The following is a 14,631-nucleotide window of genomic DNA, read 5'->3' as shown; positions in this document are numbered from 1 at the left end:
GCCAGCCTGGGGTTCTGTTCACCTATGCCGGCAGCGGGCTGAGTAGGGCCTGCGGCTGGGACCGCAGACCTGGGGGTGGGTGTTTCAGGGGTCAGGGCAGAGGGCTGGGGGAGGGGGTGCAGGGCAGAAGGCTGGGGGTATGGGGGTGCAGGGCAGAGGAATGGGGCTGTGGGGGTGCAGGGCAGAAGGCTGAGTGTGTGTGGGGGGGTTCAGGGCAGAGGAAAGGGGCTGTGGGGGTGCAGGGCAGAAGGCTGGGTGTGTGTTGGGGTGGGGGGGTTCAGGGCAGAGGGCTGGGGAGTGTGGGGGGTGCAGGGCAGAAGGCTGAGTGTGTGTGTGGGGGGGATCAGGGCAGAGGGCTGGGGTGCTCCCAGCCCCCTGCCCTTAGCGGCTCATGGCAGGAGGCTGGAAGGGATATGCCCTGTTCCACCCCCTTCCCCCTGGCTCCGTCCCTACCTCTCTCTGCCTCCTCTACGGAGCTGTGTGCATGCTGCTGCTCTTCCCCCTCCCCCTCGCTAGGGCCATCAGCTGATTGACCAGGGACGGAGAGGAGGCGGGGCAGGAAAGCACCATGCTGGGGGAAGAAGCGGGGGAGGGGCGAAGCTTAGCTGCCACAGAACCAAGCTTCTGCCTCCTGCCCCCACAGGGGAGAGCGGTGGGCGGGGGGTTGAGTGGGGCTGGGGGCCGGGACTGCGGCAAGGAGCTGCGTGCCACTCAAAATCGGCTCGCGTGCCGTAGGTTGCCGACCCCTGGTCTAACATTTAGGGATTAGGACCTAATGGGGGGTTCTAACCCCTTCTTCTGAAGCAGCTGGTGCTGGTATCTGCTGGAGACAGGAGACTGTCCTAGATGGACCTCAGGATTGCTCCCGTATCATTGTTCCTAGAAAAAATGTTCTACCTGTTTATGAGGCTAAGTAACAGGCACTGAAGTGAAGATGTTATCACAGACGTGAAAGGTGAAATCTAGACAATCTCCAGCCAAGGTTGACCAGTATCAAAGTAGGGGAAAGATTGGTATCTAAGGCTGAGTCATTTACAGCAAGAAGTCAGCTACTGTTTAAATGACTCATCAACATGACAGACCCCAAAATGCACGTACTGGGAAAGTTGCTTCTTCTGGTCAGCCAGCTCCAGATTTTCCCCAGGTAAGGTTTTTATTTTTTATTTTTTTAAGGTTTTCAAGGATGTTTTGTTTTTATTCAAAAACAACATTACTCTCTGAGGGTCAATTCTAAGATGAACGGCATGGGGGTAACAGGGATACAAACAAACCACTGACTTTCTTAAAATATTAAGGCCCTAGCAGGCAAACAGTGTTCCTTCTAGCAAAGAGAATTCTCTGCTCTGGCACACCGTAAGGCAATGCTCGACTCATAAAACACAACCTGTTTATAAAATCATTTCCACACTTTAATACCATCTCCAAAAATGTTGGCATTACAGGAGGCTCACAGCAGGGCTCATTGAACATACACAAAGTTTGTCATTAAATACAAATACAGCGGCATCCTATTTCTTCTCCTGTACACAGCTCTGCAGGAACACTTCCTGAGTGACTCATGTTTTATTGTATTAAAAAGTCCATTTAATTTCAGATGCAGTAAATTCATTAGGTTTGGGTTTTTTAAAATCTATAGCCTCAATTTACATATTTTAACAGGAATTCATTTAAATATTAGCATTTAGAAATTAATAACTGTAAACACTCCTTGCTGTGCTATCTGACCTCACAGAGAAGTCTGCCTAGGGAATTCATACAAGGCTTTCAAAACACATTTAAGAAGCCAGTCTGTAACATGCTTAGTAAAAAGAAAGGCACCAATTAGCTACCAACTTCCTGGATTTACCAATAAGTGTGCAGTTAATAATGTCTCCACCTGTGTGTAAGTTGGCACCTGCGTTGTAGAGTCCATGGAGCATGAAGCTTCACCACCACGAGAGGGTCTTGTTTCATGCTCACAACTCCAGCTCCTGCAGGTCTCCCCAGCTAGGCCCAATTTTCACTTTAACATTCAGCTTCACTGAGAGTTTTATGGCATTTTCCATCTCAAATTTGACAATCTGAGCTACCTGCAAGGAAACAAACAAGGTTAGAATTTTCAATGCACTGTTGAGGGACCTAGAGCCACACACTTCAGATGCTCCATTTCATCATCATTAGTTTGGCAGGTCAGGGGCTTGCAGCTCTTCACTCTGTTTGGATAGATTCTCCATTGACAGGAGTCTGACAATGTTTCAAGTATGATTAAGATATATGAAAGGAGAGACTCAGGAAAGTATTAATACATTTTCTTAAGGAGCTGCATACACTGGAGACCTATCTTCCTGCTTCAGCCAGGAACAGATTCTACAAAACACTCTTCCCAAAACATGCAAACTGAGAGAGGTTAAAGCAAATCATATGAGGAGCTACATAAAAGGAGAGAGACAAAGCAAGGATACCCAGGAATAAAGAGCTCATTGTGTCAGTACAAGAGGTACTCTACAAGAGACAATTATAAGCAATTGGAAAAACAATAATTTTACCAAAATCATCCCAATGGAATGTCATAATACCCATGATCACAATAAATACATAATCACACAGATATGTAACATACTGAAAGAGGTATTACAACACATACTATACTGTACCCACTGTACAAATGTCAACCTTTTCTTCTAAAAATCTAAGCCAGCCATAGTTCTTCCTAAATTCTTCCCCACTTGCCTGACTGATCTCCCCAATGTAAGTTTTTAAAATTTTCAGACTCAAATGGACCTGTGTCCCACAAAAATTTCTATTCTCCATTCAGTGTATGCTACTGATATCAGAAATGTGAATCATGACATTGAGGGTACAGAAAATACATAGTGAAGAAATAAACCCCATGTTATAGCAAGCTGCTTTAATATATCTAGCTTGACAAAGTAAGGGGTAAGATGTGTGCTTAACATAAAAGTCTGCACTGTAGATGTCTGAAGATCTGCATGATGGTAATCTTAGTGAGGGAAAGGAATTGTTTAGTGCGATACATAGGGATGTAACTAGGAGCATTGGCATGAAATTAAGAAATAGAATAGGAAAAATACTCAATATCAGGGAAAGTGCCCTGAGAGACATACTGGGCTGTAAGACTGTCTCTCCAGGGAAGTAGTGAAAGCCGTATCCCTTGGAACTTTTAAAGGGTTTGACAAAACAGAAGAGTGTCCTAGGAGGAGCAATCCTGAATTGACCCTAGGAAGAAGAACCAGATTGGATCTGATCAGCAAATTCTAAAACCCTGACAACTCCTAGTGCCTCTGGAGGGGAAGTGGAGCACAGGCCAGCCCTGCTTACACATCAGCACTGACTACATGCATTACAAGTAAGGAATCCGCTTCAGTTCAGGGGTGAGTGTGACAACAGATTCTCATTCTTGGAGAACGAAACCTTCCAAGGATGTCTCTTTAGCCCAGCAGATCGTCATCTCATGGACACCTTCCCTCCCATTCGCCATCATGCAACATATAACGATTGCTTTTATGGAATAGCATCATTAGGAAAATATTCATTTATACACGTAATTATTAGCCATGGATCCTCTGATGACATTTATGCTATCAGCATACTTTGAACCCTGCCCTTTCTGAATGGTGAGGGAAAGTAGAGAATATTTGGTACTCCCATCTAGCAGATAGTCAGCACCTCCTTTGATACAGGGAACCTGCCACACAAATTGAAGCATGCAATAATCCAGCCAGGACTAAAGAAACTTTTCACTCCACACTTTCAATCTCCCTTTTCTAAGCAAGCTAATTGAGAAGCTAGTTAATCACAGTATTCAGTGTCACCTGTAGGGATCCATACCCCGGCCCTGGATCCCTCTCAGTCAGGCTTCAGGACAGGACACCACTGGTGGCTCTGGTGAGAATTCTCTCTTCTTGTCCATACTCACCAGATGGGCCTCTACAGCATTTGATTCTTTTGGTCACCAAATATTTCTGTTCTGCCTCCAAGAGGCTGCAAGAGTGAAGGGGAAACACCCTGAAATGTCTCAGGCCCTTCCTCTCAGACAGAACCCACAGAGTTGATATGGACAACTGCTTTCCACTTCCAAAGACCCCAGCTGTGGAGTCATGCAAGGCTCAGTCTTCTCCCCATATTATTCAATGTGAGCTTGTCTTCACTACAGTGTTAACTTTTGCACAACAATTTATGTTCTTCTATGTGTCTGACAATTTTATTCTTTAGTATTGTTTCAACTAATTTGCCTAGTACTGACATTAAACTTACCAGTCTGTAATTGCCGGGATCACCTCTAGAGCCCTTTTTAAATATTAGTGTTACATTAGCGATCTTCCAGTCATTGGGTACAGAAGCTGATTTAAAGGACAGGTTACAAACCATAGTTAATAGTTTCGCAACTTCACATTTGAGTTCTTTCAGAACTCTTGGGTGAATGCCATCTGGTCCGGGTGACTCGTTACTGTTAAGTTTATCAATTAATTCCAAAACCTCCTCTAGTGACACTTCAATCTGTGACAATTCCTCAGATTTGTCACCTACAAAGGACGGCTCAGGTTTGGGAATCTCCTAACATCCTCAGCCGTGAAGACTGAAGCAAAGAATTCATTTAGTTTCTCCGCAATGACTTTATCGTCTTTAAGTGCTTCTTTTGTATCTCGATCATCCAGGGGCCCCACTGGTTGTTTAGCAGGCTTCCTGCTTCTGATGTACTTAAAAAACATTTTGTTATTACCTTTTGAGTTTTTGGCTAGCTGTTCTTCAAACTCCTCTTTGGCTTTTCTTATTACATCTTTACGCTTAATTTGGCAGTGTTTATGCTCCTTTCTATTTACCTCACTAGGATTTAACTTCCACTTTTTAAAAGATGCCTTTTTATCTCTCACTGCTTCTTTTACATGGTTGTTAAGCCACGGTGGCTCTTTTTTAGTTCTTTTATTTTATTTTTTTAATTTGGGGTATACATTTAAGTTGGGCCTGTATTATGGTGTCTTTGAAAAGTGTCCATGCAGCTTGCAGGGATTTCACTCTAGTCACTGTACCTTTTAATTTCTGTTTAACTAACCTCATTTTTGCATAGTTCCCCTTTCTGAAATTAAATGCCACAGTTTTGGGCTGTTGAGGTGTTCTTCCCACCACAGGAATGTTAAATGTTATTATATTATGGTCACTATTTCCAAGCGGTCCTGTTATAGTTACCTCTTGGACCAGATCCTGCGCTCCACTCAGGACTAAATCGAGAACTGCCTCTCCCCTTGTGGGTTCCTGTATTAGCTGCTCCAAGAAGCAGTCATTTAAAGTATCAAGAAATTTTGTCTCTGCATTTCGCCCTGAGGTGACATGTACCCAGTCAATATGGGGATAATTGAAATCCCCCACTATTATGGAGTTCTTTATTTTGATAGCCTCTCTAATCTCCCTTAGCATTTCATTGTCGCTATCACTGTCTTGGTCAGGTGGTCGATAATAGATCCCTACTGTTATATTATTAGAGCATGGAATTACTATCCATAGAGATTCTATGGAACATGTGGATTCATTTAAGCTTTTTACTTTGATTCTACATTTTCTTTCACATATAGTGCCACCTTCCCCCCCCCCCCCCCCCGTTCTGTCCTTCCAAAATATTTTGTACCCCGGAATGATTGTGTCCCATTGGTTGTCCTCACTCCACCAGGTTTCTGTGATGCCTATTATATCAATATCCTCCTTTAACACGAGGCACTCTAGTTCACCCATCTTATTATTTAGACTACTTTGAGTAAAACCCTTTTCCCTTGTGATGAGAAGGGACTGGTTCTATTGTTCCTAACTGAAGGAGAGAGTTCAACTTCTTGTCTCAGTAAAAGCTGAGGGATCCCTGAAAAGGGATGGGGAAAAGGGTGGAAGGGAGGGAAGGACGTAAAATGGATGATACAGCCCAACATTATGACCTCTGAGACCCATTCGTTTGTAGTGATCTGCCTCCAAGCATGCTGGAAATGAGAAAGGTGGTCTCCAAAGGGGATGGGGTGGGCAAATGGATGTAGCTGTAAAACCAGAAGTGTGGAAGGATTTGAACCCTTGACTGACCTGTCAAAACTGTTGCTTTGAAGATGACTGGGTGGTCTTGGAGGGCAGGTGAGCAGCCCTCTTTCTCTGAAATGTACGTCTTTTCCTGGAGGGTTCAGTAGATGTATAGAATCCAGAAAACAGAGCAGGATGTGATCTCTGGGCAGTCTATGACCTACTAACCCGTCTCTTATTTGTAGGTGTATATATATACCCAGGGATTGTTCAGTAGCCCTAGAGTCCTTCAGTACGTTCAAGGACTTATCTGTGGTCTCTGAGAAAAGCTTAAGACCGTCAAAGTGGAGGTCCTCAGCAGTGTTCTGGAATTCTCTCGGACACCCCAAGAGCTGGAGCCATGACCCCCTGCACATAACTACCACTGTGGAGATGGACCTGGCAGCAGTGTCTGCAGCATTCACAGATGCTTGAAGAGCAGTTCTGGACAATAATTTGCCCTCTGAAATGATGAACTGGAATTGCTCCATATGTTGTTGCAACAGATGTTCAATAAAAGCAGTAAACCTATTATAGTTTGAAAAATTATATTTGGCCATGACCACCTGATAGTTCGTGATCCTGAATTGTAGGATTGCTGACTAGTGGAACTTCCATCCAAAGAGATCTAGTCTCTTTTGGTCTTTGTCATATGGGGTAGACTTGGAGAAGTGTTGCTTACCCCACTCATTTACCACATCCACCACCAGGGAGTTAGGTGGAGGGTTGGGGAACAAGAAATGGGAGTCTGTAGGGGAAACATAATACTTCTTATCTGCTTGCTTACCTGCTGGCAGAACAGTAGCAGGCGTCCGCTACCCTGTCTTATCTGGATCTAGGAGCACCTCATTAATGGGTAACACAACTCTGGAGTGTGTTGCTGACTGCAGAATATCCAGCAGTTTGTGCTATGAGTCCTTGATCTCTTCAAGTGGAATTTGAAGAGCGTCAGCTACCTTTTTCATGAGGTCTTGAAATTGCCGAAAATCCTGGGCCATGGAAAGTGGCAGAGGCATAATCACTTGGTTTGGAGTCAAGGATGAAATAAGTGTTTGAGGGGTGGCCTCTTTATCTGCCCTGATCTCCTGCTCCTCCAACGTCTCATCCTGTGTGGGAGCTGACTGGGGAGGAGAGGATTGTATGACTCTAGCCTCCCTATGAGACAGTGTCAGTGAACTGGTAAATTGCTGCTGATAAGCAGTCCAGAGGTCCCAGTATAGCCACTGGGGGAGCCATAGAGGAGTGGGGGTGGCATGCAGGGTTGGTTCCACCACCTTGATGACAAGCATGATCTTCCCTGTGACTGTTAAAAAATAGGTTTCTGAAAGCACGTGTCGGAGAACGCTGAACAAAAATGAAAGAGACCAACTAGAAGTCTCCTTCATCCTCCCCAATATCGTCCAAAGGGCACCAAAGGACAGTGGAGATCTGGAGATCAGAATCTTGGTACCAATAGATGCTCAGTACCCATGAAGAGTGGGGACTCTGATTTGTCCATTACAAACAGGTCCTTTGCGTATCTGAACTCGTGTGGCCATTACTAAGGCCTTGGCTACACTGGCGCTGTACAGCGCTGCAACTTGCTGCACTCAGGGGTGTGAAAACGCCCCCCCCCCCCGAGCGCAGCGAGTACAGCGCTGTAAAGCGCCAGTGTAATCAGAGCCTGCAGCTACTCCCCTCGGAGAGGTGGAGTACATACAGCGCTGCGAGAGCGGCGCGACTACACTCGCGCTTCACAGCGCTGCTGCGGCAGCGCTGTGAAATCCCAAGTGTAGCCAAGGCCTAACAGATAGAGCCTCTCAGCAGTAAAGGCAGCATTTAAAACCTGGTGAGCCAAGCATGCCCTTACAGGAAAATAAGGCTCCCCAAGGAGGGAGAGAGAGAGGAACAAAACAATTCTCTCACTAATTATCTCTACTTAATTATCTCTAACTGTAATTATCACTCATACTAACTAATCCTAACAAACAACTATAGGAAAGCAGAAACAGGATGGCTCAGGCATGCTCAAGATGTACACGCTAGGGCTCTGTCTCAGGCCAAGGCAGTTGAGAAAGAGCTGAGGGCAGTTCACCCGTGCACCCCTACCTAGCCTCAATGTCCAGCACAAGGAGACACAGGCAGTGTATGCAGGCCAAACGGATAATGCTAAGGGAAAAATTTCTGATCAAGGGCTCAAAAGGGGCACACACACATGAAGTGGAGCACCAATAGGGACACTACTCAAAGAACCACGATGGGATGTGCCTCCAGAAATCCTAGCTCCTCACATGAACGAGTGGAGCACCAGTGTGGATACAGTAAAGTATGGCTTTGCCATACGGCTGCTAGTACCTGGGTGCCAATCACCTGAGTTAACTCTGCAGGGAAGACACACCCTGAATGAAGTTGTTGGGACAGCTGGTGAGGTATGGGCAATGTACTAGGAGCACAGACACAGCACCAAGCTCTCAGTTGCCTTTATGTCAGTCAAACAGCACTACTCTCTAACTTTCTCGATGACTAGCCAAAATCCTCCCCTGGATAAACACCAGCTGGCTAAAGCTTGAGGTGATTCCATTAGGAAAAGGGAATTAGCTTGAAGAACTTGTCTCCTCTAACATCCCCAACTGTCAATGGCACCTGCCCTCTGAGGATTAAACTAGCCCACAGCTTCATGGTCCTTTTGGACTCCTCATTGTTCGTGGATGCCCAAAGAGCTATGCCAACAAAAACCATCCACTTCTATCTGTGACTGTCCAGAAGTTTGCACCCCCTCTTATCAGACACAGACTTGGCCACAGTGAAGCACAATTTCCTACCTGGCTTGGTAATTGCAGTTTATATTAGGAATAAGCCATATACCCTGAAAAACCTCTCTGGTATAAATTGCTGCAGCCTGTCAGTTTAGCAACACAACTCACAATGAACAAACCACCCTAGTGCTTTGATCTCAGTGTGATAGCTGTGGAACTGCCATATAATAACCTAAGAATACTGAGATGTAATAATTTTAAGAACACTGTATAGGACCTGCTCAGTAATGGGAAGTTACTGTACATTGGGTTATAAGACTTTCTTGCAGGAATCCATTGATCTAGCCTAATAGGGGACTATGGGGAAAATGAGCAGGAAAGCAACAAAATGGATCCAGATAAGGAACCTCCACACAAAACACTTGGGGAACAATTACAAGAAAATGGGGGAACTGTTAGCCTTGAGGAGCCTATATCCTGTCTCCAACAAAGATACAAGATTTGTTTTGCCAGGCAGGGAGCCCACAGATCAAAAGGACACTAAACAAGAGAGGAATGGTGGGGCTCAATTATCAAGGGCTGTCCAAGGGGACAGGCTGATACAAAGAGAGACTCTGGGTATGTCTACACTACAAAATTAGGTCGATTTTATAGAAGTCGATTGCATATGTCCCCACTAAGCGCATTAAGTCGGCGGAGTGCATCCTCACTACCGTAGCTAGCATTGACTTACGGAGCGGTGCACTGTGGGTAGCTATCCCACAGTTCCCACAGTCTCCGCTGCCCATTGGAATTCTGGGTTAAGCTCCCAATGCCTGATGGGGCAAAAACATTGTCGCGGGTGGTTTTGGGTACATGTCGTCAGTCGCCCCTCCCTCCGTGAAAGCAACGGCAAACACGCCTTTTTCCTGGGTTACCCATGCAGACGCCATACCATGGCAAGCATGGAGCCCGCTCAGCTCACCGTCACCGCTGCTGTGGGCAAGTTTACTGTGGGGGCTGCTGTGATCCAAGTAGCCAATGCAATCATTGACATTCTGTTATCCAGGGTAGTGACTCTGGGAAATGTGCGGGCCTTTTTAGATTTTAGGTGCATCATATTCCTGTCCTTTGTCGCTGGTGAAGAAGTCTTGCAGCCCTACGTTCCAGTCCGGTCGGCGCTGTAACACCCCATAGCACTTCTGTGGTTGACACATTTAACAGCTCCAGGGCTCTTGCTCTTTTGCCTTGGCCGAGGTACCTTGCCCTACCAGGGCCTCCAAGCATTCGACACAGAAGCACCTGCAGCAGCTGGCATTGCTACACAGCAGCAGCTCCTTGCCTTTGCAGCAGACGGTGCAGTAGGACTGGTACCCATCCTTGTCGTACATGTCAAAGAGCTCCAGGAATCGATCCCTGCAAGTCTGGCAAAGGCCCCCCTCAAACAGCGGGTGGAATGTGGCTGGGTTTTTTCTCTCGCACGATAAACAACTGTCTTCAAGGCTCCTGTTGTTGTTTGTGACTTCAGAAACCATTTGCTCTCTGCTCTGGTCCTCCTCCACCTGCTCCTTGTTGTTGTTGCAGAAGTTAGTCTTTAGCTGCTTGGCCGGGGTTCTGGGAACGTCTTTCCTGCCCGGCTCCTAGCAACCTCCAGAGCATGGTGTATGGCTCGGCGATAGGAGACCAGCTTATTAAATGTGGAGTGGTTGAAATGCTGCCTAAAAGCCATCAGACCCACCAACTTGTCTGCTGAAACTTCGGAGAACTTCCCGTCCCCAAACCATTGCACCCAGCGCATTCCAGAGATTGCCTGACGTTTGGACGTGACTCTGTAGGAGACGATGATTGCAGGCCACCAGAAGAAGCCCTTGATCTTCCCCCACATGAGCTCCCCAATTCCAAAATCTTTCCCATCCTGGTATTCCACCTCTTCCCCTGCAACTCTGCTCCCCATCAACGAGTTTGGGGGATCCGTTCTGGTCCTCCTGGGTGCTGCTGGCAGACGTGGTACTGCTGCTCTGGGAGGACTCCTTGGAATCCTCCTCAGTGAGGTCGATCAGGGGCACCTGGACAGACATGGCCATCCTTCTCTTAGAGCACCGAATGGGAGCCAGAGACTCCAGATCATTCTCTTCTTTAAGTTTCGTCACATGGAGATTCAGTCCTGCTTAGAATATCATACAAGCTGGAGGCTTCTGCCTAAGGCTGCTCTCCCAGCTGGCAGCACTGCACAGTCGCACCTACCCCAGCCTACCCCTTGCTCCCATGGCTCATGAAGCCTGGACAGTAGTAAGGAGCAGTTCAACTATAGGCTGAGCAAGTGCAGAATGGTGGTAGAATGTGCCTTTGGACGTTTAAAAGCTCGCTGGCACTGTTTACTGACTAGGTCAGACCTCAGCGCAACCAACATTCCCATGGTTATTGCTGCTTGCTGTGTGCTCCATAATATCTGTGAGAGTAAGGGGGAGATGTTTATGGCGAGGTGGGAGGTTGAGGCAAATTGTCTGGTGTCCGATTTTGAGCAGCCAGACACCAGGGCAATTAGAAGAGCACAGCAGGGCGCGCTGCGCATCAGAGAGGCTTTGAAAACCAGTTTCATGACTGGCCAGGCTTCGGTGTGACAGCTGTGTGTGTTTCTCCTTGATGCAAACCCGCCCCCTTTGTTGATTTTAATTCCCTGTAAGCCAACCACCCTCCCCCCTTTGAAATAAAGTAACTATTGTTTTGAAACCATGCATTCTTTATTAATTTTAAAAAATGAGATAATGGACAAGGTAGCCCAGGTGGGGTGGGGGAGGAGGGAAGTACAAGGCCACATTGCTTATTGTAGCCACACTAAAAATCAAACTGTTTGAATGACAGCCTTCTGTTGCTTGGGCTGTCCTCTGCAGTGGAGTGGCTGGGTGCCCGGAGCCTCCCCCCCGCCCCCCACGGCGTTCTTGGGCGTCTGGGTGAGGAGGCTATGGAACATAGGAAGGAGGGTAGGCAGTTATACAGTGGCTACAGCGGGGGTCTGTGCTCTTGTTGGCTTTCCTGCGGCTCCAACAGACGCTTCTACATGTCCGTTTGCTCCCCCAACAGATGCTTCATCATGTCCGTTTGCTCCCCCATTAGCCTCAGCATCACGTCCTGCCTCCGCTCTTCGCGCTCACTTAATTCTTTCCTGGCCTCTGCCGCTGAATGCCTCCATGCATTAAGCTGTGCCCTATCAGTGCAGGAGGACTGCATGAGCTCGGAAAACATGTCATTGCAAATGCGGTTTTTTTTGCCTTCTAATCTGCGATAACCTCAGGGACGGAGATGATAGGGGGAGCGTAGAAACATTCTATGCTCTACGATTCTGGGGGGACTGCATGGTCACCTGTGCTGCTGAGTACGCCACGCTGACCAAACAGGAAATGAAATTAAAAAGTTCTCGGGGCTTTTCCTGTGTACCTGGCTAGTGCATGGGAGTTCAAAGTGCTGTCCAGAGCGGTCACAATGGAGCACTCTGGGATAGCTCCCGGAAGCCAATACCGTCGATTTGCGTCTGCACTACCCCAAATTCAACCCAGCAAGGTCGATTTTAGCGCTACTCCCCTCGTTGGGGAGGAGTACAGAAGTCAATTTTAAGAGCCCTTTAGGTCGACGGAACGGGGTTGGTTGGGTGGACGCAGTCATTTTTAAATCGACCTAACGCAGCTAAATTCAACCTAACCCCGTAGTGTAGACCAGGGCTCTGTGAAAAGAGCCTGAAGAAACTGGGCCTTCCCCACATCCAGGGAATAGTAAGCCTTAGGGAGAAGCAGGTACACGTAGATACAGGATTACTGTTGTAAGATCTGTTTTTCTGAAATGCTTCTGTTCTAAATAATCATTTGCTTTAAGAATGCTGTTTGGTCACTGGGTATCACTGTCAAAACTCCTGGAGAGAAATTAACTGCAAGTACTGAACCCAAGTCAGGTCTGCACAAGTGACTGCAGCCCAGGATCTGGTTAGTGAGTGGGAGAATGGCTTGATTCCACGCCAAGTCAAGTGATGGTGAGTGCATAACTGGCTGGATAACCGTACTCAGAGAGTTGTTATTAATGGTTCCCAATCCTGCTGGAAAGGCATAACAAGTGGGGTTCCGCAGGGGTCTGTTTTGGGACCGGCTCTGTTCAATATCTTCATTAACGACTTAGATATTGGCATAGAAAGTACGCTTATTAAGTTTGCGGATGATACCAAACTGGGAGGGATTGCAACTGCTTTGGAGGACAGGGTCATAATTCAAAATGATCTGGACAAATTGGAGAAATGGTCTGAGGTAAACAGGATGAAGTTTAACAAAGACAAATGCAAAGTGCTCCACTTAGGAAGGAAAAATCAGTTTCACACATACAGAATGGGAAGAGACGGTCTAGGAAGGAGTACAGCAGAAAGGGATCTAGGGGTTATAGAGGACCACAAGCTAAATATGAGTCAACAGTGTGATGCTGTTGCAAAAAAAGCAAACTTGATTCTGGGATGCATTAACATGTGTGTTGTGAGCAAGACACGAGAAGTCATTCTTCCGCTCTACTCTGCTCTGGTTAGGCCTCAGCTGGAGTATTGTGTCCAGTTCTGGGCACCGCATTTCAAGAAAGATGTGGAGAAATTGGAGAGGGTCCAGAAAAGAGCAACAAGAATGATTAAAGGTCTTGAGAACATGACCTATGAAGGAAGGCTGAAAGAATTGGGTTTGTTTAGTTTGGAAAAGAGAAGACTGAGAGGGGACATGATAGCAGTTTTCAGGTATCTAAAAGGGTGTCATAAGGAGGAGGGAGAAAACTTGTTCACCTTAGCCTCTAAGGATAGAACAAGAAGCAATGGGCTTAAACTGCAGCAAGGGAGGTCTAGGTTGGACATTAGGAAAAAGTTCCTAACTGTCAGGATGGTTAAACACTGGAATAAATTGCCTAGGGAGGTTGTGGAATCTCCATCTCTGGAGATATTTAAGAGTAGGTTAGACAAATGTCTATCAGGGATGGTCTAGACAGTATTTGGTCCTGCCATGTGGGCAGGGGACTGGACTCGATGACCTCTCGAGGTCCCTTCCAGTTCTAGAATCTATGAATCTATGGCTAGAGGCCAGAAGGGGTGCATCTGAAGAGACAAGGAGGGTGGTCAGAGGTGCAGTATGTCTGGTAACTGTGACACACTGCATGGGCTCCACACTGACTACAGAGTCCAATTCATGGTCTCTGTCCTGATATTCAAAGTCCTCCCCAGTTTTGGTCCTAGATGCCTGAGAGATTGCTTCTCCCACTGACCATGACCTCCAATGACCGTTATGTTCCAGCAGAATGATGAAGCTGTCGACCACCGTGGAAAGCTCATGAGCACAGGAGACAAAACTTCCACAGGCACTGAACTTAAACTAGAGAGCTTGCCATTTGCAGAACTGAGTTCTTCTCGCTCTCACATGCACAAACGACAACCTGATAAATGAATCACGTTTCCCCTACAGACTGGGAAGGGGAAAAGAGAAAGCAAGAGATTATCATTGCTCCTATTCTGAAATGCTTGGAAGGTGCTCAGATACTATGGTGACTAGGGACATATAAATACATAGGTTAGACAGATATTTTTAGTTGTTTTTTAATGCACTTTAGCAGCTGGAAATAAATTGGAGCTAGCATTATGCATGTAACCAGGCTAACTCTCCACAGACCAGAACTGCTGTAGCAGCCAAAAACCAGTATGTTTTACATAATGCTAAAACCTTTACATGAGGCACACCAGTAGAGAAGAGAAACTTTTCTCTGATCCAATTTGGAAACTAAAACATTCCATGTTTTTCTAAAAGATATGCTCTAGTTCTACAAGAAGTCCCAGGGCCTGTGTTATACAGGAGGTCAACCACCTCACCCGCCCCAAAAAACA

The 14,631-nt window shown here is 46.5% G+C and overlaps 1 protein-coding gene and 1 pseudogene across 1 annotated transcript in view; both read right to left on the bottom strand.

Moving 5' to 3' along the window:
* Positions 1–1,955: 1,955 nt before the first annotated feature.
* POLQ (DNA polymerase theta) overlaps positions 1,956–14,631 on the bottom strand; it is a 159,539-nt gene continuing 146,863 nt past the window's right edge. Inside the window, exon 30 of the mRNA XM_065416674.1 lies at positions 1,956–2,069. Within this exon, the coding sequence (XP_065272746.1) occupies positions 1,956–2,069 (114 nt within the window). The remainder of the gene's footprint in view (positions 2,070–14,631) is intronic.
* LOC135891387 (DNA (cytosine-5)-methyltransferase 3B-like) lies at positions 9,845–12,775 on the bottom strand (annotated as a pseudogene).

This window comes from Emys orbicularis, chromosome 1, assembly GCF_028017835.1.
Source record: "Emys orbicularis isolate rEmyOrb1 chromosome 1, rEmyOrb1.hap1, whole genome shotgun sequence".
NCBI lineage: Eukaryota > Metazoa > Chordata > Testudines > Emydidae > Emys > Emys orbicularis.
Note: the sequence above shows the minus strand (reverse complement) of the source record. Positions and strands in the feature narration are given on the sequence as shown.